The following is a 27,013-nucleotide window of genomic DNA, read 5'->3' as shown; positions in this document are numbered from 1 at the left end:
ACTAATTTCATCTTATGTGAATTTTGCCTCAATTTTAAAAAAAGCATATCTGATCTTTGAAATTAACAAAAAATTTAAAGTCTCTATCATGAAATGAGCACCTTCACTAACATTAAACAAAAATCTGATATATATTATTAGAATTTGTAAAGACAGTAAATTAAGGCTATGTTAAGAAAGTTCCCTCAATGCATAAATATTAACGAATTAAAGCTACTACCTCACCAAAAAATAAATGAAATAAAAGATTAATATACAAAAGCATGAAAATATCAAAATGAAAAACCAGATCAGAAATCTCTACCACAAATTTAAAATTTTTGAAAGTCTAAATCCTTTTTTTTTATTATTTTTCTATCAAACAGTTCAAACTAAAACTTAAGAAATAATATTTTCCTATATTAATTATTTCTCTATCAGTGGCGATATATTAAAAAGGACAAATGCATAGCACACTGTATGAGAAACATACCAGTTAACAATAATTAAAGAAGAGCTTACAAAACATTATGAAGTAGATGCTGGCAAATGAACATTAAATTTTATTTTGTAACTATCTGTATTTACTTCCAAAAATGTAACTAATGGAATGAACCAGTTCTCCCACTAGCGAAGATTATCCTTCATTTCTCCTGGTAGAACAAAACAGACTTAGGTTTGAGTGAATCAGACAGAGCAAGGAGTATATTTTAGTATGACACTTTAACCCTGGTCAAGAGGACCTGACTCAAAGGATCCTTTTGGTCAGACTGATAATAATAAAAAGATAAAGAGGGAAATGGATGCAGCTCAAGCAATTGGCTCCCGTCTACCACATAGGAGGTCCAGGGTTTGATTCCCGGGGCCTCCTAGCGAAGGCAAGCCGGCCCGTGTGGGGAGCTGGCCCAAGCAGAGTGCTGGCCCACGTGGACAGCTGGCGCAGCAATATGATGCAACAAAATGAGACACAGAGGAGAGACAATAAGAGACGCAGCAGACCAGAGAGCTGAGGTGGCGCAAGAGACTGAGTGCCTCTCTCCCACTCTGGAAGGCCCCAGGATCGGTTCCCTGTGCCTCCTAAAGACAAGCAGACACATAAGAACACACAGTGAATGGACACCGAAAGCAGAAAGCGAGTGCTAAACAATGAGGGGGGTGGGAAGAAATAAATAAATAAAATCTTTTTTTTTTTAAGTTAAGGGCTATTTCCTCTACAAGTGCAGCGCTTCAGACACACTTCAAAGTAGGTCAGTGACATGGATCCAGTAGACTACGTAAGAATTTAGATTTGTAAGGCCTATAACAGTTCATTCATTCGCTCACTCATCCAGGCATCTATGGAATGTCTCCATGTGCAGGGCCATGGTGGTACGGAGATTGACATCCACAATTTCTGTGTTCACAGAGTTCTCTGGATTTAAGCAGAATAGTCAAAGTTGCGTGCACCTGGAATCACAATGCTGTGAGGGAAATGCTCCAAAAGAGCTCGGCCGAGAATGCTACAGGAGTCCAGAGATAAGCACTCATCACACCTCTGAGGAGGGAAGTCTGCAAAAGCTGGGAAAGCTCCTTGAGACCTGACACCTTTTCTCCCCCTAGGTCACTTGCAGTGCGATCAGTTTATCTGTAGCAATTTCTCAAGGCTGGTTACGTGCTACCCATTCAGGGCCAGGGTTTCAAGGACTACATAAAACCCAGGGCCATAAACTCATAAAGCCACAGGTTGTCTAAGAGGCCATCCAGTGCAGGGACTCCCAACCCTGGCTAGGCCCCAGCATCACCTGGAGTCTTGGCCCCAGCTGGCAGAAACTGATGCAGCATGCTTGAAAGAGCTGAACAAGCATCTCCTGTGGCTGTTGCAGCTGTCCATGCAACAGCCTTTGGCAATTACTGAATCCAACCACCTCAGTTTTCAGAAGAAAAATTTCAGAGGAAATTCATACCCTCAGAAATGAAAAGACTCCACCAAATTATTGCAGGCACATTAGAATTGCAATTGTGAAACGTCTCGCAAAGGAATTTTTAGCTCAAATACTTTCAAAAAGTGTTTCCAAAGAATATAAGCCATATATAAAATGATCATTTTTAACAGAATGAAAGATCAAGAATTATATAATGGAGAAGGGAAAAACTGGGATTTAGTAAAGACAGTTGATACACTGGAGCTATATTAACTCTGAGCTTCCTGGCAGGGAAATAGAAAAGGAAGCTGAGTTGAAACTCTCATTCTTTAAATTAGGATACTTGATTTATTAGGAAATAAGACTTTTGTCCCTATCAATATATTTCTGAGGGTCATGTGAAAAGCATGGGCGTCTAGTAGATAAACTCCTGAATGAAGGAAGGAAGGAAAATCTGAACATAAAGTGTTACCAAAAAATGTGTGTCTATGGCCTATAACTTAAATTAATCTTTAATGGAAGCTAAAGACATAACACTAAATACAAATAATAATTTGTACAGAGAGTGGAAATAATAATTATAGGTCTATATCTTTCAACGTAAAGACACAAGACCCTCTCCTGCAACTGAAAAGATAGAGGTTTTTATGTGGTGGGAAAAGTGCAAACGGAGACTGTTATTTGTGTGAGTGTATGTGTGGACATATAAAGGCAGTAGGAATGTGCTAGCCTGTCCAAGCTACCTGGGCCATGCTCAATCTGAGACTACAAGGTAGAAGTGTAGTCCAGCTACAGTCCATTGTGGCTCTAAGACCAAAAAGTTGGGTCATTATTAATGCATAGCTATAATTTCATGAAAATATATTACATTTCAAATTTCAACACCTGCAGGGATTCTGCTTAATCTCTAGGGATAAAAAGCAACTTTTGCAGTATGCATTCATATAAACATATTTTTTAAATGAGAACTGCCTTTAAAGGAAAAACTTAATTAAAAGTGCATTCCGGTGTTGAAGAAAGTGACTCATACCATTTTTAAAAATAGCTTGCATTCAGCAAACTTTAAAATCCCCAATTCTTCAATAAAAAGGAAAAGCAATGTAGCTCCTATGAGTTTAAATTAATAATTTTAAGCAACTGTAAGATTTCAAATATACTGGACCAAATTTTGCAGTCAGAACTGTTTCTCTCCAGTTTCAAGATCTATAATATAACCTTCAAAGAATGTAACCCAACTATATTTTAATTGTAACAAATATGCTTGCCAAGTATGATTTGGTTCACCTTTTTATTAATCAACTAATATTTATGATGATCATTTTCAGTTTTACTTGGTGTCTTCTAAATAAAAATCCATTTTCCTCTCATTACTGCCATTAGAATGCTTTACCAAAACTTTCTGTGCAGGCCCTAACAACTGATAACTGATAACTGTGTACCTAAGGTAAATGAAATGGGTGAAGTGCTGGGGAGGGAATATAAGGAGGGCTTCACACAGTGACTGACAGAGTTGGAACTGGAAAAATATTGCTGGAAATGAACTGAACTGAGGAGAAACAAAAGCGATAAGGAAGAAACCAGGACTAGGCAAAATGCTGACTCACCCGCCCCCAACATCTCCAAGACAGCACTGAGTCCGCACCCTGAGGACTCCTACCGCCACGGTTCTCCGCCAGGGAGTTTTTTCTCCCCAAGGGACCCTTAGAATGCCTGGAGACAGGCTTGGTTTTTACAACTGGGAGAGGATGCTACTGGCATCTGGCAGCTACAGGTGAGGGATGCTGCTCAGCATCCCACAATACACAGCCCAGGCCCCCAAACCTGGGCTTATTAGGCTCCAAATGTCAACAGTGCTAAGGTCAAGAAACCGCGCCCCCTGCAGGGCGAACAGATGCCCTCTGCTTACCCACTTCTAGTGAAAGTAAACTCATCGCCACCTGACCATACCTATGCCCCTGCTGACAGCTCTGGGTGCTAAAAGAACCTTTCACAAACCACCAAGTAATAAACGTTCGTGAAAAACACTTAATAAATAGAAGCCCATAAATACAAAAAACACAATTTAAGGCCCAAAAGGTCCAAGCTTTTAAATGATATAAGTAATATAAACTCATGGTAAAAAATTAAACTTACATACTGAATTTTTGTCGGTAATTATAATTCTTACAGTATTTGATAGCTTTTATGACTAAGTAACAAAAAACATCTATTTCTTAATTTATTAACATGAGACAGCTTCTATTAACTTATTACAAAAGATAAGGAATCTGTCATGTTTGCCCACTTTTGCTTCTTGTACTCCTTGTACCTCCAAAGTTTTACTTGTATTTTATTTTAGTTCATCAATATTTATTAGAATCGCACTCTATTCTCAAACTATATTTAAACCATTCATGCTTTGCCTATAAATCCATTTCAAACACAGAAAACTATTAAACAGTATTTATAAATGGAAATCATTTAAGTAGAATGCCCTGTAGCACCACACGTGTAGGACCACAGAGAAGGAAATGGACCCTCACACCTTCCCAGGGTCATAGGCTACAGGTCCTTCTTTAGATTCTTCACTTCTTCCCAGTCACACACTGGAACTGTACCTCACACATTGTCCTCTTGTTCTACAGTCTTTCCTAACTTTGTTCAAGTACCTTTGAGGATTTCTCATATGGATTGAGCAGTAACTTTCCCAAGATTCTTGCATGCCCCAAATGGAGTTTTGGTCCTCTACCTTATTCTCCCCCTACTGCTCCATTTTCCTTCATATTTGAGTGATAATTAAGCCATTTAGAAGATTAGGCTCAATATCCCTTTCCCCTCAGTACTTTGCAGGCACTATGCCATTGTTGTTGTTTTTTTTCAGAGATACCGGACAAGGAATCCAGGACCCTGTATCTGGGGAGCAGGTGCTCAACCACTGAGCTATACGCGTTCCCCAGTGAGAGTTGATTTTTCCATTTGTTTGTCTGTTTGTATTTAGGAGGTAACAGGGATCCAGCCCAGGACCTCATACATGGGAAGCGGTATGCAACCACTTGAGCTACAGCCGCTCCCTACGCCATTGCTTTTTTTTTAAATTAAAATATGTATTTATTCAAAACTAATTTTACAATAGTAGAGAGCAATCTTAAAATTAAATCCCAATTTTTTTGAGTGGTATTTTCATTCTTTCAGCTTAAGAACAGGTTTTTATGACATTATGAGATCTCAGGGTAGTCCCAGTTATTCAGTCAACTGAAGGGCCAAATACAGATCCCCCTCTCTCCCATTTCGTGTTTACAAATAAACAGGCCAGGACAGTATTAAAAAATAAAATTTACAAGGACAACATTTCAAATAGTCACAAAAACAAACAAAATTAAATGTTACTCAAACTTTGTATTTAAAAGCTATACTATTAGTAAACACAATTGTCTTTGGAATGTGGTTGAAAAGATGGCTATAAGCCAGAAACAACATTTCAAACAACCAAGCATTGTGAAGATGATCCTTTGTTATGTAGTCATGATCGTCCTTTTTAAACAACTTGCTGCTTGAGACTCTCAAACATATATTACTCCTAACACAGCAAAAGTATAATTTATTTAGAAGTAATGTTATCAAACTATTTTATTTTCATGAACAGGAAACTTGCAAAAAATATGGAAAATGAGCAAATCATAGCTTAGTAAATGAGGGAAAGAGAAAATTACAAATGGCAATAAAAGAAAAGATACCATCACAAAATGAAATAGAGCATATTAAAATAAGATACCATTTTTGCCAATGAGATTTTCAGTTTTAAAATCCTAATGATGCTTGATGCTAACATGTGTAAAGAGATAATTCTCATATACTACTGGTAGAACCACATACCGAAAAAGTTATTTTGGGAGGCCGCTGGCAGTATCTCTTTTAAAAATAATGATGTACATAATCATCAACCCATAAACCCCATTCTTGCTTCTGCGTTAAATATGTGTACTTAAGTATTGTCTGTAATTGTTTATAACTCTAAATAGCCTAAAGGACCACTCAAGAGGACATGTTAAACAAATTATGGTAAACCCATTAGAGTGGATTAGTATGCAGCCCTAAAAACAATGAGTTAAATTTTTCTGTGTTAAAAGATAGACAATACAACACGACAAAAAAAGGCCAACTGCAGAAGTTTGATAACATGCGTTGCTAAAATACACACACCAGACTCAATCACCTGTATGGTTCAAATTTATGCTCAGCAAAGTTACAAACCATTTTAAGTTTTTAGCCTTGAGATCACTGGAGAATGTCAAAATACAAATGTTAAGGTTGTTATCGGTCACCTCTTATTGATTCTTCCAGTAAATATCACCTGACAGGGTAAAAATATAGTGATGCATGGAAAAGGTACAATTAATGTAACGTATGGACTCTAGTTAACAGCAATATCGTAATTTTCTTGCATCAATGTCAGGGAAGGTGCTGCATCAACGCTTAGAGTCAATAATAGGGGGGTATGGGATTTTTTTCTTTTGGACTAAGGAAAACATTCAAAGGTTTACTGAGGCAATGACTGCAGAACTCTGATGAAAATGAGAGCCACTGAGCATACACTTTGGATGGAATATGCAGGGCATGGGATGGTGTAACACAGATGGACTGTGGTTATACCATCACTTCTAACATTCAGCATGGACTTGTTTCAAAAGTTATCTACTTTGTTTCTCTGAATGCTTAAGAATTTCTGGTTTTTCTTGGGTTTCAGAAATTTCACTGAGATTTCTATTTGTGAGTCTACTCAACACTTGGCAGATTATTTCCATCTAAAGACGTGTTTTTCTTCAACCCAGGTAATTAAGTAAACATTTATTGTCCCTTTGACAATGTCCTTCCCCTCATTGCCTCTATAATCTGTTTCTGGAGCTTCTAGTAGGTGGATATTGGATTTTCGGGATTTATCCACTGTGTCTCTTAACTGTTCTCTCACATTTCCCATTTTGATCATTTCACTCCGTGTCATGGGAGACTTGCTTGATTTTACCTTATAGTTCACAAGCATGATCTTTAGCCTGTCTTTTCAGTCTTCCCCTTGACTGTTTATTTTGTTGATTAGGTATTTAATTTCCAAGAATTCTTGCTTGTTTCCTAGTTGAACTTTCTTCACAGCAACTTGCTCTTATTTTCAGAATGCAAATGATCTTGACTCTTGATAATATTAATTAAGACTCTTTCAAATTGTAATCTGTTGCCTGGATTAATCGAGTTTCCTTCAGGGTAAATTGTTCTGTTAGTTTATCTTAATTCTTCTCTTTTTTGCTAATGATTTCCCTTAAATGTCTGGTGATCTCTGATTGTCTACCTATTTTATAAATGAAGGATCAAGCTGAACAATTTCTAAAGTTGGATGTTTTCTCAGCAGTCGTTTAGGTCTCTTTCTCTAACAGCATTCTTCCTTTATTGGGTGTGTTCACTACAAGTTCTCTGAAGGGAACACATCCCATCGATTCCCTAGGATATGTGGTCGGGGAGCAGGAGAACACGTTGGGATGGACCACACTTGAAAACGCTGAAAGGGCTTGTCTCTGGGTATGCAAGGGGGTGATAATTCTGAGTGCTGGATGGATCTGCCGCTCCCTGTGCCGTTTCCTACCCATGGTAGAAGTAGAGTCAGCTCAAGTTCTGCTCTGCTCCTTCCTCAGATACCCACACTTCAACGAGGTTCTCACCCCAGGCATACCTCTTTTTCTTTCCTAGAGGGCAGTGCTTGGGCTTTGGTTTTGTGGCAGCTGGCTCCAAGATGGTCTCTGGTTTTCACACCCTTGGGTGGTCTCCTCCCTCAGTGAACCAAAGCTGCTTTGTACGACCAAGAGAGTATGGTGAAGACAGTGTGTGACATCACAAAAATCACTGTGGCTTCTGCCTTGTTATGAGAACACTCAAACAGCCCTATGGAAAGGTCCATGTCATTATTCAGAACTGAGGCCTCCCACCAACAGCCAGTATCAACTTGCCAACCATGTGAGTGAAGTAAATTCTCCAGCCGCACTAAATCCATCAGATAAATGGAGCCGAGCTGACGCCATGAGTGTAACTGCATGAGAAACTTCAAGGTAAAATAACCCAGTGAAGCTGCTTCTGAATTCCTGACCCCCAGAAACTGTAAGAATGTAAAATTTTTAAAAAGAGTTTATTCTTGTTTGAAATCACTCTGTTTTGGGGGTAATGTGTTATACAGTAATAGATAGTTAATATAGGCTTGAAGGCAAATGATCCAGTTGAAACTAAGTTGGGGTGGGGATCTTAAATCTGAATGCAATCCTTGAATGTATCTCCCGGACCCTCGAGCCCTCCCGCTGCTTGTATGTGTTACCTTCAAGTCGGGCCTACTTCTGAGTCTTTGGCAAGAACAGTGACCCTACAGGTATTCTGGACTGTGATTTCTGTTACTTGGACTTCTCCATCATATGTGCCTGCTTTCTGTTTTCTTGCAATTTCTACAAATTTCTAATCTGCTGACAGAATTCTTTCTTGACGTTAATATTTCAAGCCTCTAAAAAAATAATTTCTAACCTTTTAGTGGGACTCTGGGAAAAACAGAATGTACAGAAATACATGGGAAGCAGATTTGGCCCAATGGATAGGGTGTCCGCCTACAACATGGGAAGTCCACGGCTTAAACCCCGGGCCTCCTGACCTGTATGATGAGCTGGCCCCCAACAGTGCTGATGCACACAAGGAGTGCTGTGCCACGCAGGGATGTCCCCTGCACAGGGGACCCCACATGCAAGGAGTGCACCCAGTGCAAAAAAAGTGCAGCCTACCCAGGAATGGCGCCACACACAGGGAACTGATGCAGCAAGATGACATAACAACAACATCAACAAAAAACAAGACACAGATTCTGGGTGCCACTGACAAGAATACAAGTGGATGCAGAAGAACACAGAGCAAATGGACACAGAGAGCAGACAGCTGGGGGGGGGGCAGGGAAGGGGAGAGAAATAAATAAAAAATTTAAAAAATTAAAAAAAGAAGAAATGTATGCGCTAACAGGCCGAGCAGGAGCTCAGCTCTTACATCTTAATTATTATCAAGAAATCTGCAATGTCGATTGGTGATGCTAATGATGTTACCATAATTGATGTTTTGTTCTATTTTTATTTAAACAGAAGTATCTCCTAAATGGCCTTGAAGGCCTTGATATACAAAGGGCTAAAAAAGCTCAACATATCTCATGCTCCTTCACGACCCACAGCAGAACAATTACCATTTTGGGCATGTTTTGTATTATTCTAAGGACCACTTTTATGCATAGCGATATGTCACTCACTATAATGTATATAGAGTATGATACATAATCCATGGCCTCAAGAACATTGAACAATAGCTAAAGAGACACGACTAACATATTATAAAAGACACAAAAATACTACACACACACACGCACAGCAAAACCGTAATAAAGGTTTGCAAGCTTCTCAAACAGGATGGAAATAAGTGAGCTATAAAGTAGTTAGAGAAGATCTAAAGAATATAAAAACTTCAGTTAAAGCTGTAAAATGAAGTCTTGGTAGAACTTCAAAGTGCTCCCCCGCGTCCCAAGTCAAAGAATAAGACGGAAGCCAATTGGGTTTTCTCAACCAGGACAAGGCATCTTAAAAAGATGTGACACAAGAACTGGAGGAAAAAAAAGACTGTCATTTACCGATCATCTTCACTGACTGACAATTTCCTGGTACCCAAACCCCTTGATTCAATTCTTCACAATCCTGGTTTTCTAGCCTTTCCTGGGAGTTTCCCCGTTTTAATGAATTCCTTTTTCCCTTAAATTAGTCAGATTCTGTTTCTGTTGCTTCCACATAAAGAGCCTAGGTTGCTCCAGGCAGAAAGGAGAACTGACATTGGTTAAGCTCATGTAATTTGCTCAGTATTTTACATGTTTGTGCATAGGCATAATAACCCTATGAGATAGCTACTAAGATTTGATAGATTTATTAGCTTGTCCAAGGTGACAGAGAAAGCCTTGGAATCCAAATCAATCTGACATCAAAACCTGTGCTTTTCTCTCTACTCCAAAGTATTCACAGCATACTAAGGATACAGAGATGACTGCAGTTGAGAGTGTGTGATGAATACTGGATGGGAGACTTAAGCCTGGGAAAGCTAGGAAGAAGAATTTGGATTCAATGTGTTAAGAAAAAAAGGGAATCACAATCTCATTCTCAATAGGGCAGTGCAGTAAATTAAACAAGAATTTAAGGTAGATGAGTCTGTGACTTGTGGAATGGGTCAAGAAGGCTAATGTTGGAATAAGGTACGGTGGCTAAGAGGTTGCTTCAGTGATTAAATGGCAGGATAGAGAAGGGGGTTGTTTACAGAGGAATTCAGAAGGAAATTTCATAGGATTTTGTGACTGAATGGATATTAAAGGGTTGAAGAAAGAGGAGCCAAAAGTGACTAAAAGATTTTCAGTTGCAATGAGGAGCACTGTGTGAATGCACTTACCCTGTCTCCCTCCCCAAATTCCAAAGCAACAAACTAAGAATGAAGATGCAAGAAGGAAAGCATACTGGTGCTAGAAACAGGAAAGGATGCCCAAAAGAGTCCACACAATTTGAGAATCTCTAGAAATATGAAGAAACCTGAATCAAAATGATGGAAAAGTTAAGTGAGCTGAGCAGTCTGTGGCCAAAGGAAAAGCAGAACAGCACCTGAGCAGTCAGGTGGGTTTACCCCCCACCCCCAGAGCACCCTCTTCCCACACCCAAGTGTGGAGCAGCGGGAATTGGCAGTACAAGTAGACACTGGGACGACTCGGAGGAGGTCGCAAGGTCCTCCACTGAACACAGAGGAGGGCAGTGTTCTGGATGTCCACCATTTGACCCCACTGACCCAGGATTCATTTAGCGTGGACTGTGCAGTAGGATGAACAATGATCCCCAAAGTTCATATCCATCCAGAATCTCTGAATGTGACCTGATTTGGAAACATGGTCTTTGTAGATAAAATTATTTAAGGATCTCAAGAAGGAATAATCCTGGATTTAGGGTGGGCCCAAAGCTGGTAACAGGTATCTTTACAAAAAGAGGAAAGGAAACTGAGACACACAGAAGAGAGAGCCACATGAAGACATAGAAGGCAGAGATTGAAATTATGTTGCCACATGCCACGGAAAGCCGGGGGCCACTAGTAGCTGGAAAAGGCAAAGAAGGATCCTTCTCTAGAGCCGTCAGAGGGAGCAGGCCAGCTGAAGCTCTGATTTTGAACTTCTAACCCCCAGAAACATCAGAGAATAAATTTCCATCATTTTAACCCATCATGTTTCTGGTAATTTGTCATGGCCCTAGGAAACTAAAGAGACCACTTAGTAAATTATGTAGATTAAGTCTGGAACACGCCACAGAAGATTTGTATTTACAATGGTAAGTCTAGAGCAGGAGTTCTTAGCAAAGGGGCCGTGAATTTGAACTGAAATTCAAAAAAACATTATTCTTGTGGGGACATGTTGGTATGGGCATGATTTATTTATTAAATAATACACAGTAGAGTGGGGCATATTAAGGGGTCTGTGGTTTTCAGACCGGCAAAGGAGTCTGTGGAACAAAAACGGTTAAGAACGCCTAATTTAGAAAGTGAAGAGAGTTCCCTAGCTACTACTATGCCAAACCAATTAACACAAACCTGGGGGAAAATAAGGCATTAAGACATAGGTATGAAGTAGATTTTTAAAAATTAAGATAATAGTACTCATATTTTTATGCTAGATAAATTAGAAAATATGTACAAAGTACATCATTTTCTTTGAAATTCAATAAGAGGGATTCAGTAAGGGTTGAATAAAAACCCTGAATAGATCAATAGCTTAAAAGGAAATGAAAAGTATACATTACAAGAGATCTTCTTCACCAAAACAAAAAGGCCCAAGTGAATTAAAATGATGATTCTCAACAAACTTCCAAGGAATAAACAGTTCTCAACTATTTTAACCTCTCCTCAGAACTGGGGCAAAAAATAAACATCTTTCTGATTCATTTTATGACCCTAGCATAAAAATGATGTAAAAATCCGGCATGTCATTTTTCATATATTTCACCTTTTAATATAGAGTCAGCATTCTTAAATAAAACATAAGTAAACTTACACACATTAGTGAATTAAACTATAGACAATTCCAAGATTGTAAAAATGGCTTAATATTAAAAAACCTACTCATAAGTAAAAAATATAAATAGGTTAGCACTGAAAAATTATATGAACATTTTGAGATGCTCAAGAAGTATTTAAATTCAATCACTATTCTTGATAAATATTAATTTTAACAAAAACTGTAAGAGTATATACTTGATCAATTATCAGAAACTACAAGCAAACAGTGTATTTGTTAAAGTTTTCATTAAAGTTGGAATCATGAAAAGAATGCCCTCTTTCTCATTGTTATTCAACAATGTTCAACAATGTTCCGAAATTTCTATGCAGTACATTAGGAAGGATTAAACATAATTTAAGAGGCAACAGAGTAAATTTTAAGATTATTTGCAGATATGATTGTCCATACATAAAATCCAGCAGAATCAAATTAAAGTTTATTAGAACTAGTCAGCCAGTTACAAATGATATAAACATTAATATGCAAAAAATCAATAGCTTTCCTTAATTCCAGCAAAAAGCAATTTTAAAATATCATGCATATAAAAAGATATGCTCAACAACTCTATAATGTATAAAATACCTGAGAAAAAGAAACTAAACATTAATGGTGCAGTAACAATATAAAAAAAGAAACCATAAAAAATTTAAAGGCTTTAAAAAAACATGACAATTGAAAAATGGAGAAATTATTTTAAAATGCAAGTCAATAAATAATATAAATAGTTACTAAATACAAAAAGATGCTTTGCTTTTTTAATAAGTAACAATTTTTTTAAAATGAGGTACATTTTTCTCTAACAGATAGGTAAGATCAAAAGAAAAATAACAAAAAACTAACATCATCCAGGTAGAGCTATAGACATGCACATACACTATGAGTGGTACTATAAATTGGTACAATATTGTAGGGGACACTTTATAATATTTATCTAAATTAAAATTGTACATTCCCCTCAATCAGTATTTCCAATTCTAGAAATTCATTTTATAGAAATACTCACAAGCCTATGCAAACATACGTTTACTGAGATGTTTGCTTCAGTGAAGTTTATGATGCAAAAAATTAAAAACAAAAAATTAATAAGGGATTGGGTAAATACATTATGGCACAATACCATAAAAGATCCTAAACCCTTAAAAATAATAAATAGCTCTATTATCCTGTAAAAATGGCCACAATATATGATTGCACTAAAAAGCAGTCACTATTATGTTGCATATGATATCATTATAATAAAAGGACAAATACAGGAAATATCTGGAAAGATAGACATTAAACTAGTAATAGTGATTATCCCTGAGTGTGAGACTCCAGAAAGCCGCCACTACTTTCATTTTCTACTTAAAATTTTCCGAATATTAAAAACTTTTCAAACAAATCAAAGGCTGGATTCCCCAGAAGCAGAAGCCGAGATAAGTAAATGCATGTGAATTGTAGTGGAGGCAATTCCAGAGAAGTCTGGGAAGGAAGCGGGGCAGGCAGGTCAGAGAATGGGAGAAAGCCACTCAAGAGTGTGGTCTCAGGCAGAGAAGACAGCGTTAGCCTGCTCCACAGAGACTCCAGAGTACATGACACCTCAGCGTTGTTCGGACACTGGGCAAGGGAGCTGGCTTTTCACACTCCGATCCCTGCCAGTCATTAGTCACGAGCTGCAGAGCTGCACCAGACACGCCAAGGGCATTTCTATCCCTGACTGCCTTCTAGCTAGTCCCATCAGGTAGCCTGAGGGAGGAGGGGAGTCTTCAAAGGAGAACTACAGGTGCTGAGTGTTGAAATGGAACCCTAAAAGGGTGCGCGGGTGGGGTATAAAAGTAGTAAGATGGCTTTCAAAGGGATCTGGGTGGAGAACCAACAAAGTCCACTTCAGTTTTTACCTATACAATAAAATACGTACGCATTTTCATTAAAAAAAAAAATGAAAGAGCAAGATTGAGTACGCTGTTGGTAAAGCAAAATTACATATTAACGCACTCAATTTGCACAAGGGAGCCACCCAAACACAACCCCACTCAAATTCCCAGCTGTCCATTACAAAGCTGAAATTAAATGGCCCTTGAACCCACATTTTCTCTCCTTGTTCATCTTTTCAAAATGGAGGAATACAGGTGGGATCCTGAAAAGCTGAGGAACTGTCAAATCTTCTGCTGATCCTAGCCACATTCTTGCGCCATCAACTTAAACCCCAGGTTACATAAAAGCTTTGGGCACTTGGCAACCAGACTCTGCAAGGCTAAATTCTCAAGCGATCTCCAGGTTAAGGACATACTCCAAGAATCCATTCGTTGTGTTCAACTAGTTTGACTTTATGGCAAAACCTGTTAAAAATATTCTTAAAATGAATGAGTTGAGTCTCAGTGCAGCTGTGAGCAGAAGTTTCCCTAGATGTATCCTTCAAGTCTATCATTCTGTGTGCCAAAGATGAGAACCTGGAAAGATGGCCCTCACTGTGGGCTTTTTTGCTATAATTGGATGCTGCCATGAACTAAGAGCTGGCCTGGGTAGATGACTCAGGTTTTACCATTTGTGTGGTCTACAGCCCGTCTCTGAAACCTTCGGTGTGTTTTCATCATCTGTAAAATGTATGCAATAACTATTGGTCTCTTATGCTTCAGGACTAATGTGAAGATGAACCATGAGATCACATACGTGAAACAATTTTGTAAGCCATATAGTGCACTACACCACAAGACACTCACTGATTTTAACATAAAGATTCCAGACATTAAAAGGGGTGGGAGGGACTTCAAAGCTTGAATCCACACATTCTGGAAGGGTATTTGTTCAGGAAAAATTTGTTTGGTTCTGGTCATGCTGAATTTGAGTTGGCAGTAGGTCATCCAAGTTAAAATGAAGAGTAAGCGATGGATATAAAGGCTTGGAGACTGAGGAACATGGTAGGAACTGAACAGATGAAGTCACAACCATGGAAAACATGCCTTTGGAGACTTTGCTTCCCTCTCCTCTTCCGTGCCAAATTACAAAATATAGCTCCCCCTCATCTTCTGTACGTACTATGCAAATAGAAAACTTATTAATAAAAATGATTAACATTACCAGAAAATTTTAAATGGCTCTTTAGAGTCCCTATTCAATTATTGTATCCATTATCCATTCAAAGCACATCCACTGATTAAGTCTACCCACACAGATAAGAGAAATAGAATTCTTGAATTGAAATCCCATGCATTTTTAACAGCCATATAACTTATAAGTGCAGTTTTTCCCTTTAAATGATCTATTTCTTCAGATATTGACCATTTTGAGTGAATAAACAAACTCAAGTTACTTAAATTGTCCAACTTGAGATTTTTAAATGCTGATATATATGAAAATGCTTGAAAATTATGCTTTTGCATAATCTCACATGAAAATATTACACAAATATTAGGATGTTAAATCATTTTATTTTCAAAAACAAAAATAAGAAAACGCACCAACAATATTCCAAAGTCAAGGTTTATTTTTAGGATACTTATAGTCCTAGGACACTTACCATTGGGTGGAACCCCAGGACTAGTCCATCTTCCTGTTTCAGTTGTCTCCTAATGTTAGGACCATTAACTGTTTTCTCCTTCTTTGACAGCTCTCACCTGCCAGCGTTTTGCTGGTTTTGTTCTAAAGACTGTGTACTATTTACATCTGAACTCCTGAAACCTTTGGAGTTAGTTAAAAGTATTTCTGATTTAATAGGCTGTAATCTATTGAGGTATATGAAAATCACTTGCTAGTTTTCTGGCTGAAATGAAATACTAAGCTATAATGTTGTTTATCTTAATAATAGCATTTAACTGAGAGCCAATTTACTTTTTATTTAAATTGAAGCAATGACTAGATCTTAGCAGTTTACAATTTAAAAATGGTATGGAGAGGAAAAAGCCCTGAATGCATCATTTTAATTTAAATTTTATTGATTCTGTTGATTATATGTGTCAAATAAGTGCTCATCATTCTCTTTGCCTAGTTGCACTAAATTTTCCTTTTCCAAAAGCAGGGATAACATTAATCAGTCTTGAGTGTTTTACACCTACTTGAAAATATGTGTATCATTTATTATATGATTAACAGCACAAACTCCATGTAAAATTTGAATTTAAAAGGAAATACATGTATTTATAAGACCTTTAAAATTATGCGATAACCAAAAATATAACTCATAAGAATCCAGAAACTCCATATATATATATACACACACACACACATATGTATGTATGTATGCATATTGGAAAAGGATGGTAGAGATCATTTTTCATCTACCTTATCATTAATGACTTCATTTTACAGATGAGGTTTTTGAAGCTGTTCAAGGATCTGCCAAGGCGTACATGCACATGTGCACATGCACACACACATAGACACTCGGGCCAGTTCTATTTTGTTAACTGCTATGTCCTCATTACCTGCTAGAATCTCCGTATAAAACCTGAGTCAGAAATATATTCAGCAAGTATTTGTTAAATAATCAATTTATTTCAAAATGTGTTTGCATTTTGTATCAACTCTTTTGACACCAAATTCACTGATCGTCCCAGTACATGAATAGAAACCTATAAATGGCTTTCTCTATCTTCAAGTCTTATGGGAGCTAGAACATGAAAAGCCGTGTAAATGAAACTTGAAATCAGGTAAGGATATGAACATGTAAGCTAGCATTATTATCATTGTAGTCTAAGTTTATAAAATATTCTACTTCTCTTACTATAGATCCCCAAATCTGAGAAAGGCAAAATATAAAAGAATGGCAATTTTAAGACAATTATTCAAACCTGTTCACTATAAAAAAAGGAAAATATCTCCTATAGCATTTGGATTTAAATAACGGAACTGTCATTTTTAATAGTAGTTATACTGTGAAGAAACAGATTTCCTTATTCTATACTGATCTTATAGCATAATGATCCAAAATTGAGGGTTCAAATTTAGATTTTCAAATTTAAAAGAAACTAAAATGGAAGTTTTAAATCAATATTACCTTAGAACTTTTTCTATAATATTAAAATCTATACATGCTTTTATTGAGTAGGATTTTGAAATAAAGAATGAAGTTGTCATCAACACTAAGGCCATATCACAAGTAACAAAATTTTTAAAAAATAGCTTGTTAGTTAATAAATACTCATAAAAACACTGACTAGTACACCTCAATTTGACACAATTAAAAATATTCAGGCTGAGATAGTGTTATAAAATCATAAGACAGGGCGACGCATGGGAATTCTGCACGTTATGCATGATTGTTTGGTAAGCTCACAACTTTTCTAATAAAAATATTTTTTAAAAATCATAAGGCAGCACAATAAGTAGGTTAAATCAGAGAAAACTTTAAAATAATTTAAACATATTAAAATTTAAATTATAATCACTGTGTAAGTCAAAACTATAGAATTTCATCTGTTCATTCTGTCACCAAATCAATAATATAGACATTAGTTTGTTAGATCATTATCCTGAATACCATAAGGATATTAGAAAGTATCCTTACATGGGTGAATGCTCAAAATCATTTGGGCCTATTTTCTTTAAAGCAGCTTTAAAATAATTGACTCCCAAATCAAGATATTAAATGCCAACTTCTAACCGGCAATAATGCTCATGGCTAAGAGAGAAATGAGATTCTTTACAGAAATGCTGACACAGCCTTAACTGTAGGCACTTGAGTGTGTGGCTATAATTCTTTTTTCAAATCTTGCCCAGCAAAGCTTCAGGTAAAGGAGCACACAGAATATGTAAACTGAGATAGCCAAAGAGCTTTTACAAAATCATAAACCTGTGACACATATATTCATTTTTGATTCGTCTTGAGTGACTAAATCAGTCAAGATATATTGATTAGTGCTTTATTAGATAAAAGGTGGGCAATGTATTATAAAAATCAACATTTAATTCATTCAGTTTGCAAGAGCTACATATTCTAAGCTGACAATGTAAAACCTCTTAGAAGGTTTTTCAAAAAACCCTTCTGCCTTAGTTAGCATTTTGACCACTAATCAGAAACAATAAAGATTAAGAAAAAATATAGAACAAAGATTAAGAAAGCCCTTTTTCCCACTAGGGAATCTATTAAGCTATAAAATACATCCGCAAGAAGAGTCAATTTCCTGTGTTGAAGGCATTTAAAAGTGGACCAGGTAACCGTAATCTCAGAAAAGGCCAAGGGAACACACTTTTTACTGGGAAGTGGGTGACTGAAACTAAGGTCTTAATTGTCTAATCCTAATTCTCATTTTTAAAACGTCTGAAATAATGATGCCAATCGTGAAGCAATTACAATACAACCAGAACTGACTAGGGCAAGTTGATTATGAAGTCACAGGCATGACATGGTGTTATTTTTTTCTCCTCCTCATTGTCATCTAGACAACAGATGCTTATTGATCCTACACTGGGAAATGTTTTGATTTTATTGATCAAAAGTGTATGAGGGAAATTGTGATTTCTGAATGGAAGATAGTCATCAGCTATCAGTTCTTGCAAATACAAAACAGGGAAAAATATATGTTAGGACTATCATGCTAAACAAATATTAAAATTATTAAATTGTTAGGGTAAATAAAAATATTCTTAATAAATTCATGTGGGGGCAATATTACAAAATGACGAAGAACCAAAAATTGTACTACTTTACGTCACAAGTATTCTGATTTGAAAAGATTCTAGAAATTTGCTAACTTACATCATTTTAAAATTATATTTTATTTTATAAACCCATCATTGTATCAGAAGAAAATCAAGTTGAAATGTGTAATAAACTTATTTTAAAAATCATCACTAAATTTTACCTTAAACTCAAGTTAATCACCTCATTGAAATTCAAATTTAATATTTTGCATTTTACTTAAAGGCAAGAATCACACTTATTATGAGTTACAAATTATCGTGCAAGTCTGTAAGAACCTGTCATCTGGGGAAGTCTCTACCTTGTATCATGTCCTGAAACAACACTCGTTTTGTCGTAATATTAATTTCAAATGCTAATTTTCTCTTTATTAGGTGGTAGGAAAGAAATAATGTGTTTTTAATATTTTTATAAAAAATATGCTGCTGAATAAGAATTTCAAAGAGAAGAGTATATTCAAGACATATATTTTAATTTTACACAAGCCTAGTAATTCTATTAATCAGGTATAGAAATCTGTCTCTTAAAACACTAGACACAGGCCAAGAAAATTGGGCAAATCCTGGTAACATTCTTCATAGGCTACCCATAATTTATATCACTTTGATCTATAGTTTTCTTAAATATTTTAAATAGCACAAAACTAAGTAATTATTGTTATTCTGTAAAATAACTGTTACAGAATCCTGGGCTTATTGACTTATTTGGGCTAAATTTCCTGTGACTGTTTTCAGATGGCACAGCCAATTTACATATAGTTAAATTTTCAACGTGTCCAAATGAATACACTACTCATTTAAAATACTTAGCATTTTTAAAAAGCATAATCTTCACATCAGCAGGGCAGACAGAAAAGTAAAATTCAATTCCAACAACAATTTAACACTGTCTCCTCTCCCACCAACAAAATTTTTTAAAGATTTTTTTTTTCTCTATATCAGCAGAGGGCAGATCTTCTAAGTTACATAACGGTTCCTAGAAAATGAAAAGACTCGTTTTCAAACCTAGAAAACACTTTATCCATTTGCTATGAGGAGTCAACAAAGAAGTTTATTATCAGCTGAAAAAAGAACAAATCTATGAGCTGCCCAAAGGGGTAAATTATGGTCTGTCCTTTTTGATACCTGCTCTCCGGGGTGTAGTGGGATTGGGCGATGTTTCAATTTAGATCTACCCTGCTCTGCTTACGGACTCGTTTTCCTTTCACGTCCTAACCCCCCAGTGTTATGCGGCTGGAAATGGCTCTAACAATGTGGACAATGTAAACAGCCTTTTATTGTCCAAAAGGATAGCAGTGCAAGGAATGGGGCTTATCACACAGCTGCAGCTCCCCACCTCACTTACCATGATAAAGTGCTCAAGGAAAAAAACATTACAACCCAAGCACAATCCAAAAACGGATTAGAATTTGACATAAACTTCCTTAAAAAGTAATCAATCAACCCATGCTGGACTATTAATCTAGCCTTTAGGAGGATGTGTAATCCCTTTCTCTTTTCCTATTCATTACTGACTAGGGTAGTGCGAAGAAAAAAAAATCACTTCCATAAAGCACGTAATAGAACTTTTCTCCTAACATATGCCCAAATATATCTCCTCACCTATGAGAGCCTAACACACTGAATGCAAAATTAAATTAATGAACTAAGAAATTCATGAAGATATATGGAAGAACTCATGTAATTTCCACATACTTTTAGAGTTTTACTTCTACATACCATACAAATGCTTTTTTATTAGATCATCTTTTACTGGAATACAGAATAAACATTTTCAAGAGCAAGTGATACTAAAGTAAAATTGATGTGGCATATATTTTGCATGCATGTCTTAGATGCAAGTTTATTAAACGCGCACTATTGTATATAGCCAGTATGTGCTGGCTCATTCAAGGACATTTTGGAACATCAGTGATTTTTTTTTCTCTATGTCCCTGAAGAATTTCTTACTTAATGCTGTGTAAGTGAAGCTAGTCTGCTGTAACAGGAATGGACTGGCCGTTCGGTGGCCTGCCCCCTTCACTAAATCCTTTCATAGTCATTTCCACCCTTAAAACTTGCAGTTTCTCTTCCTCTACAGGATCATAAATGTCATGGAGAAACTTTCATAGGCTACTTGATTTTCCCTCCAAATACTGTTAATTTTTTCAAAAAAAGAGAATATCGTCATCCTCAAGTACTTGGGTTCTTTAATCTGATTTAAACAGCGCAGAGCTAAATGGGGAAGGTCTTAAGTATGCAGATCCAAAAATCGTAGAACCAAGAGAAAGCCCTCTTAATAGCACGTATTGAGACCAGACGAAACCCATCACAGAAGCGGACTGAACCAAAGCAGCCACCTTTCCATAACTGTACTTCAAAAGTTGTCTTCTCGCAGGTCTTAATTTGGATCTCCTTTAAATATAATCAACTGGTAATACATATGCAGTACATATGTATATCTGGGAAGGAGGAGAACATGGCCCCACGCAGGGAGGGCGAGGAGAGACCCGAGTCACAACGCAAACAGTCCCCTAGGGTCTCGCAGCGATCCCTGAACCACCTTTCAATACCCTCCGAATTCCTGGGTGCCCCCGAGCTGTCCAGGGCAGGCAGGAGGGGTCGGAAAGACTGCTCAGAGGTGACCGAGAGGGGCTCCTCCGTGGAGACGGGCGTGAAAGTTGCATCCTGTCTCCCCAGCCGGCAGAACACCCCATCCCGGTTCCCCAACGCCAGGTGGAAAACGAAGAAAAACCCAACCTGCCTCTAAAATCAGTCTTTTGCCTAAATTTTCCCTCAGCAAGCCCACTACCTAAGCCCTGCGAACGACGGGGGACGATGCTCTCTCTGCCTTGGAAGAAGTGTCTGCGGGAATCTGGGCAGACTTGCACGTGAAAAATAAAAACCATCAAGCCCCTCAAACTCTGGACTGGAGGAAGGTCTTCCGGCGCATCCTCAGCACGTCCTTCTACTCTCTTGCCCTCCTCGACCACTTCTCAATGAGCCTCTTCCTTCTTCCCCAGCTTCTTCTCCGCCACTTTCTGCCCACTTTACCCCAATCCTTAGTTCCCAGCCCTTGCTAAGCCGCTCATCTACCTCCCAGGTCCACTCTATCCATTCCCCACTCGTCTCCCTTCAACCTCTAGTCCAACCAAGAAATCCCTACATTCCGGGCGCCTCCAGCCCCACTTTCCAAGCAGCCCCAAGCTCGGCTTCCGAGTCCGCCACCGGCGCGGTTTTCCCGCCGAAACTCGCCTCCCGCGCGGAAGCCGGGCACTCACCAGCTGCAGCAAGCCGGGGACCACGACCAGGGGCAGCGGCCGCAGGCGCATGGTGCCGGCTGGCGCAGCGTCTCACGAGCTGCGCGCCCTCGCCTGCCTCTCGCGCATCTCCACTTCGGGGGGCAGGACTGAGGACGCCAGGGACAGACCGCGCCGCTTCGCTCCCGGAATCCAAGCGCAGCGCCGCGCTGCACTGGCGGGCGGGGCAGGGGGAGGGCGGGCGCACGGGAGGTGCCTCTCGGGGCCCCGCGCGCCCCTCCGCGGAGGGGGCCGGACTGGGGCGTGCGGAGGCGCTGGGGCTCCGGCCCACTGCGCGGGGCTCCTGCGACGATGGGGTGGCGGTGAGCGAGGGCGCGTCGGCGGGCGCAGGCTGGGGCGCTTTGGTGCCTTCCCGCGCCAGGCTGCTCTCCGGGTTCTGCTCGGGGGCTCAGCTATGCCCGGCGTCCTGACCACTGGCAGGCTCCCGCTTTGGCTCGGGGTGGGTGGGAGTCCGTTCTCCCTCGGTGGAGATTGAAGGTGTGCGCCGGCAGAAAACCCAAGGAGTTTGGAGGACAGGCTGGGGTCAGGGAGATGGGGCAGGAGCTCCGGGCGCCCCGGGAGAGCGCTCTGTTTCGGAGGAGCGCCGGACTCCCAGAGCCGCGGCAAAGGGTGGGAAGCGTGGCTAGCACAGCTGGAAGAATCTCTGTGTTTGAGAAGTAGTGGGAATCCATAGGGATCTCGGGGACGGGTTGCGGCAGTTCTGGTAGAAGCTGAGCGAGGGGTAGTGACTTGAGCTTACTCGGATGGTGTAGACGGCTCAGGGTGCCCAAGAGACCGTCAGAGCCGCTCTGCGGGGACCTTCTGCCCAAGCACGGGAGATGTCTAGAAGAGCAGAGACCCGCCGCAGATTCCCACTCGGGAAATCTTGGAGAGCGGGTATCTTCGAGACTGACCAAGGCTTGCAAACCAGCGGCCCATTTGGCAGATCCTTAACTTTTTACTCGGACACTGGAGTGGAAAAGTCAAAGGGCAATGGGGCTCTCAGACATCGGTAATATTTAGGGTCGATGAGAATTTAGGCATCATCCATCAACCTTTTTATCGAACAGATGAGAAACCTGAGGTCAAGAGGTGAAGTCCCTTCCCTGGGGATGAGTTGCTAGGCAGCTGCAAAGCTCCTTAAGTCTAGAAAGGCAAGGCTTTTACAGAGCTTTACATGTTGATTGCGATTGATTTCTAGATTTAAAAAAAAATAAAATATAACAAAAAGTGAAGTTGTTTTTTGAAAGTTCCTTTTTTTGGTCTCCGCCCCCTCCCCACCCCACTCCCCAAATAGAAATGAAGTTGGAGTTTGTTAAGTCTTTGGTGTAGGACTAAGTTTGAAGCAGAACAGCTTTGGTCCTGAGTCCCAAGGGAGTCCCCATCCTTCCTTTTACTTGGTTTGCTTAGATTGAGTAGATGAGGAGGGAGGTATTCTGGACTGTTCTGGGATTCTAGTGTGACTAAGAGCTCCCAAGCGTTTCACTCCAGCAGACTCCATTTCCGGTATGGAGGGAGAGGCAAGCAAGGCAGGGGCTGGTAGCCTTCCTAACTCTTTGTCAAGCCTGTCTGGGGAACGGTAAAGCTCTCCAGCAGGTATATACCAGCTCTGTTCTACTGCAGCTTGACCTCAGATTCTCCCTTTTTCTTGGAAAAGTCTCTTCAAAGCAAACAAAATGACAATTTACATATCAAAGTCTATAACTCAGTCATTCTGTAGCTCACTTTTATAGGTATTCTGCAAATATGAGAATTTCAAAAATTGGAAGGGGTCTTTACAGGTTGCTATTCTTGCCCAACTTTGGATCCCTGATAGGGCCGCATTTCATTTACAGGCAACTTTTTGGAAATGAGAAGGACTTAATGGGCAAGGGTTTGGCTGAAAAAGAGGAGCCCCTGCTGGGAAAGGTGTTGCTGAAAGTATCACAAGGGAAGGAGGGCAAACAACTGCAAGACTCATTTAGTCTGCCCGAGCTTCGGCTGACTCGTCTATAAGACCAGAAGGTGAGGTCCCGTCTGGATTTAGTAGTTTGCAGTTCTATTATTAATTCTTCAGGAGGAGGGCATGAGAACAAACTATTGAAATAAACGATTAAGTGGCCTAATTACTGGAATACTTCACCCTTTTCTTCCAATTTGTTCCTATTGCTTAGATCATTTCTGCACTTTGGGGAAACTTACACATAAAAGTTAAAAGTGGAACCTAAACTTGGAAATGGGTCCTGGTAGCACTAAACAGCCTCAGCATGGAACATGTGGAAGGGAGTTGAATTCCAAGTTAAAAGTTAAAGGGCATGGGAGAACTTGTCTCCCAGTGATGAGGCTGTGTGAAAGGGAAGCACTAAGGACTGCACTGAATTAAATCTGGCTACTGAATTTATAAGGTAACTACTGATCATTTACTGTATTTTGAAAATTCTGCTATACATAGTATGGGAAATGTAAAGAAAGAAAGGTGATCGAAAAATAGGCAGAGGCATGTAACACATTGACTCTGTCCTCCAGGAAACATGAAACAAACAAAACACAGAAGATTATTTAGGAAAAGCATACATTTAAGGAGAGAAAGGAAAGTTCATTTTGACCAGTGTGAATGTTCCACAGAGGGAATGAAATGTGAGCTGGCTCAGCTTCCAAGACTGGCCAAGGTTATTTATGTGGGGGCAGATGGGAAGGGCTCTCCGGATGGGCAGAGCAGTGTGAGCAGAGGCAATGTGGAGGGAGTGTATCACAGGACAAGCTCAGGGACAGACAGTGTCTTAGCTGGCCAGGCTGCCGTGACAAACACCACACCATGGGGTGGCTTCCCAAGGGGTATTTATTGTCTCATGGTGTCAGGGGCTGGAAGGTTGGCTTCCTCCCAGGTAGGTAGCATTCAGGCGAGTCAGCAGTCGGGATTCCTTGGCTTTCCCGCCACGTGGTGGGGCATGTGGCAAACATTCTGTTCTCGCCTTTCCCCATGGGGTTCCTGCTGACTTCTGGCTTCAGCCTCCTCCCTGTAGCTTTTTAAAAACTTTTCTTCCTCTATCTGAATCTCTTCTGCTTATAAAGGTCTCCAGGAATCCACATTAGAGCTCCACTTCCTTCGGTTGGGGCACACCTTAACTAAAATAACATCTTTCAGGGTCCTATTTACAGTGAGTTCACAGCCTCAGGAACCAGGATCAGGACCAAGAACACGGCCAAACTGCGGTATGTCATTCAGTTCACCACAGTCAGTAGTGGACCAGGTTGACCAGAGGAAACGTGTTGGGGAAAAGGGAGAGGAAAGGAGGGTTATGGACTAGACTGTAGAGATCCCTTAATGCCAAGCTACAAGTGTAGACTAAAGCTGCAGGAAATAAGGAATCCGAAAACTTTTTAAAGAAGTCATATATCAAATAAGACTGTATAACAACACGATGAGCCCTATTGTAAATAAAGGACTATAGTTAATAGTACAATTATAAAAATGTCCTTATGTACTATATGTACCTTACAAATATAAGGTGTTAATAAAAGTGGTATATGGGAACTCAGTAATTTACGTATTTTATGCATAATATTTCTGTGAACCTACAACTTCTCTAACAAAAGTATTAGTTAAAAAGATTGGAGGGTGATACACAAACATGATAACAGTTTTATATTATGGTAGTGATATTACTGTATATGACTTTTTTGTTTCTACTTTTCATGGTTTGTAATATCATGCTAATGTTTATAATTTTTCAAGAGCAAATAAAAAAATTAAAAATTCCAAAAAGTGAATTATATGCTGCTGCTATGAATCACAGTCCAAAATATATTATGTGGATTATTTATATTAATTAGTAAAATAACAGAATAAAAATTGGAAGCCTAAGGAAAAAAGAATCATATTCAAGAGGCATAAAAATTTATCTGTGGGTAATATATTGGGTGGTCTTGAAGAGGAGTCAGCATAAGGAAATGGTCTTGGTATTGAAAAGAAAGGTGTGGAGAGATGTGCGTGCAAGAGTTCTTACAAAGAAACAGTGAACTGAACTTGGGGTTTGAATATTTTTAAACTTTTTTGTCATATTAAAGGATTGTTTTTTAATGTTGCCACTTTTTCTCAGAGTCAGTTTAACAACTAAACAATCAGCTCATTGCCTTTCATTTTGCAAGAGTGGTTTTCACAGTATGAAGGGAGTGAGAATGGTCTTTTCATATACAGCAGGGTGTAGACCTACCAAATTTGGCTGCCATATGATTCAACTATTGTCTTATTTATTTATTTTATTTTTAAATATTTATTTTATTTTATTACTGCCCCTTTCCCCCCCTCCCCGCCCCCACTGCCACCTACGCTGGCTGTCTACTCTTTGTGTCCATTTGCTGCGTGTTTTTCTGTATCTGCTGGTATTCTTTTTGGTAGGCACCAAGAACCAATCATGGGACCAACTTGGGAGAGAGGCACTCAATGCTTAAGCCATCTCAGCACCCTGGTCTGCTGCATCTCTCACTGTCTCTCCTCTGTGTCTCCCTTTATTTCCGTCATCTTTCTGCACCAGCTCTCCACAGCATGGGCCGTCAGCCCTCGGTGGTGCTGGCCAGCTTGCCTTCACCAGGGGGACCCGGGAACTGAACCCGGGTCCTCCCACATGGTAGAAGGGAGCCCAATTGCTTGAGTCACATCTGCTTCCCAACCATAGTCTTTTAAAAAGTGGTGGACTTTTCCAGGCTTTCAGAGCAGATTTGCCGACTTGTTGCAACGAAACCACTATTTTTACTTGTGCTTCTCATCTCTACTTGTGCTGTCACCCATTATTTGTTGCTGTTCATTGGCACCATAATGAGAAAGCAGATAAGGAAATAATCTTCAGTATAGCATTTCAGAGTTGCAGTGAATATTTAGAAATTATCTATCCAGCTTTCCCACTTTTCATTTGAGGAAACAGAGTTTCTTTTTTTTTAAAGGTTTATTTTATTTATTTATTACCCCTGCCCCTCATTGTTTGCGCTTGCTAGCGCCTCATCTTCTCTTTAGGAGGCACTAGGAACTGAACCCAGGACCTCCACGTGGGAGAGAGGCACTCAATCACCTGAGCCACCTCAGCTCCCTGGTAGCAATTCTTAACAACTAAAATCCTTTTGAGTTGCTGCTGTTCTTGAGTAATTGAATATTCTTGAGT

At 39.2% G+C, this 27,013-nt stretch overlaps 1 protein-coding gene across 1 annotated transcript in view; it reads right to left on the bottom strand.

Moving 5' to 3' along the window:
* NXPH2 (neurexophilin 2) overlaps positions 1-23,340 on the bottom strand; it is a 122,483-nt gene extending 99,143 nt beyond the window's left edge. The window contains exon 1 of the mRNA XM_004478264.4: positions 21,861-23,340. Coding sequence (XP_004478321.1) covers positions 21,861-21,911 — 51 coding nt within the window. The 5' untranslated portion in view covers positions 21,912-23,340. The remainder of the gene's footprint in view (positions 1-21,860) is intronic.
* Positions 23,341-27,013: the final 3,673 nt, after the last annotated feature.

This window comes from Dasypus novemcinctus, chromosome 7, assembly GCF_030445035.2.
Source record: "Dasypus novemcinctus isolate mDasNov1 chromosome 7, mDasNov1.1.hap2, whole genome shotgun sequence".
In the NCBI taxonomy this organism is placed as follows: domain Eukaryota; kingdom Metazoa; phylum Chordata; class Mammalia; order Cingulata; family Dasypodidae; genus Dasypus; species Dasypus novemcinctus.
The sequence above is the reverse complement of the archived record's forward strand: the minus strand, read 5'-3'. Positions and strand labels throughout refer to the sequence as shown.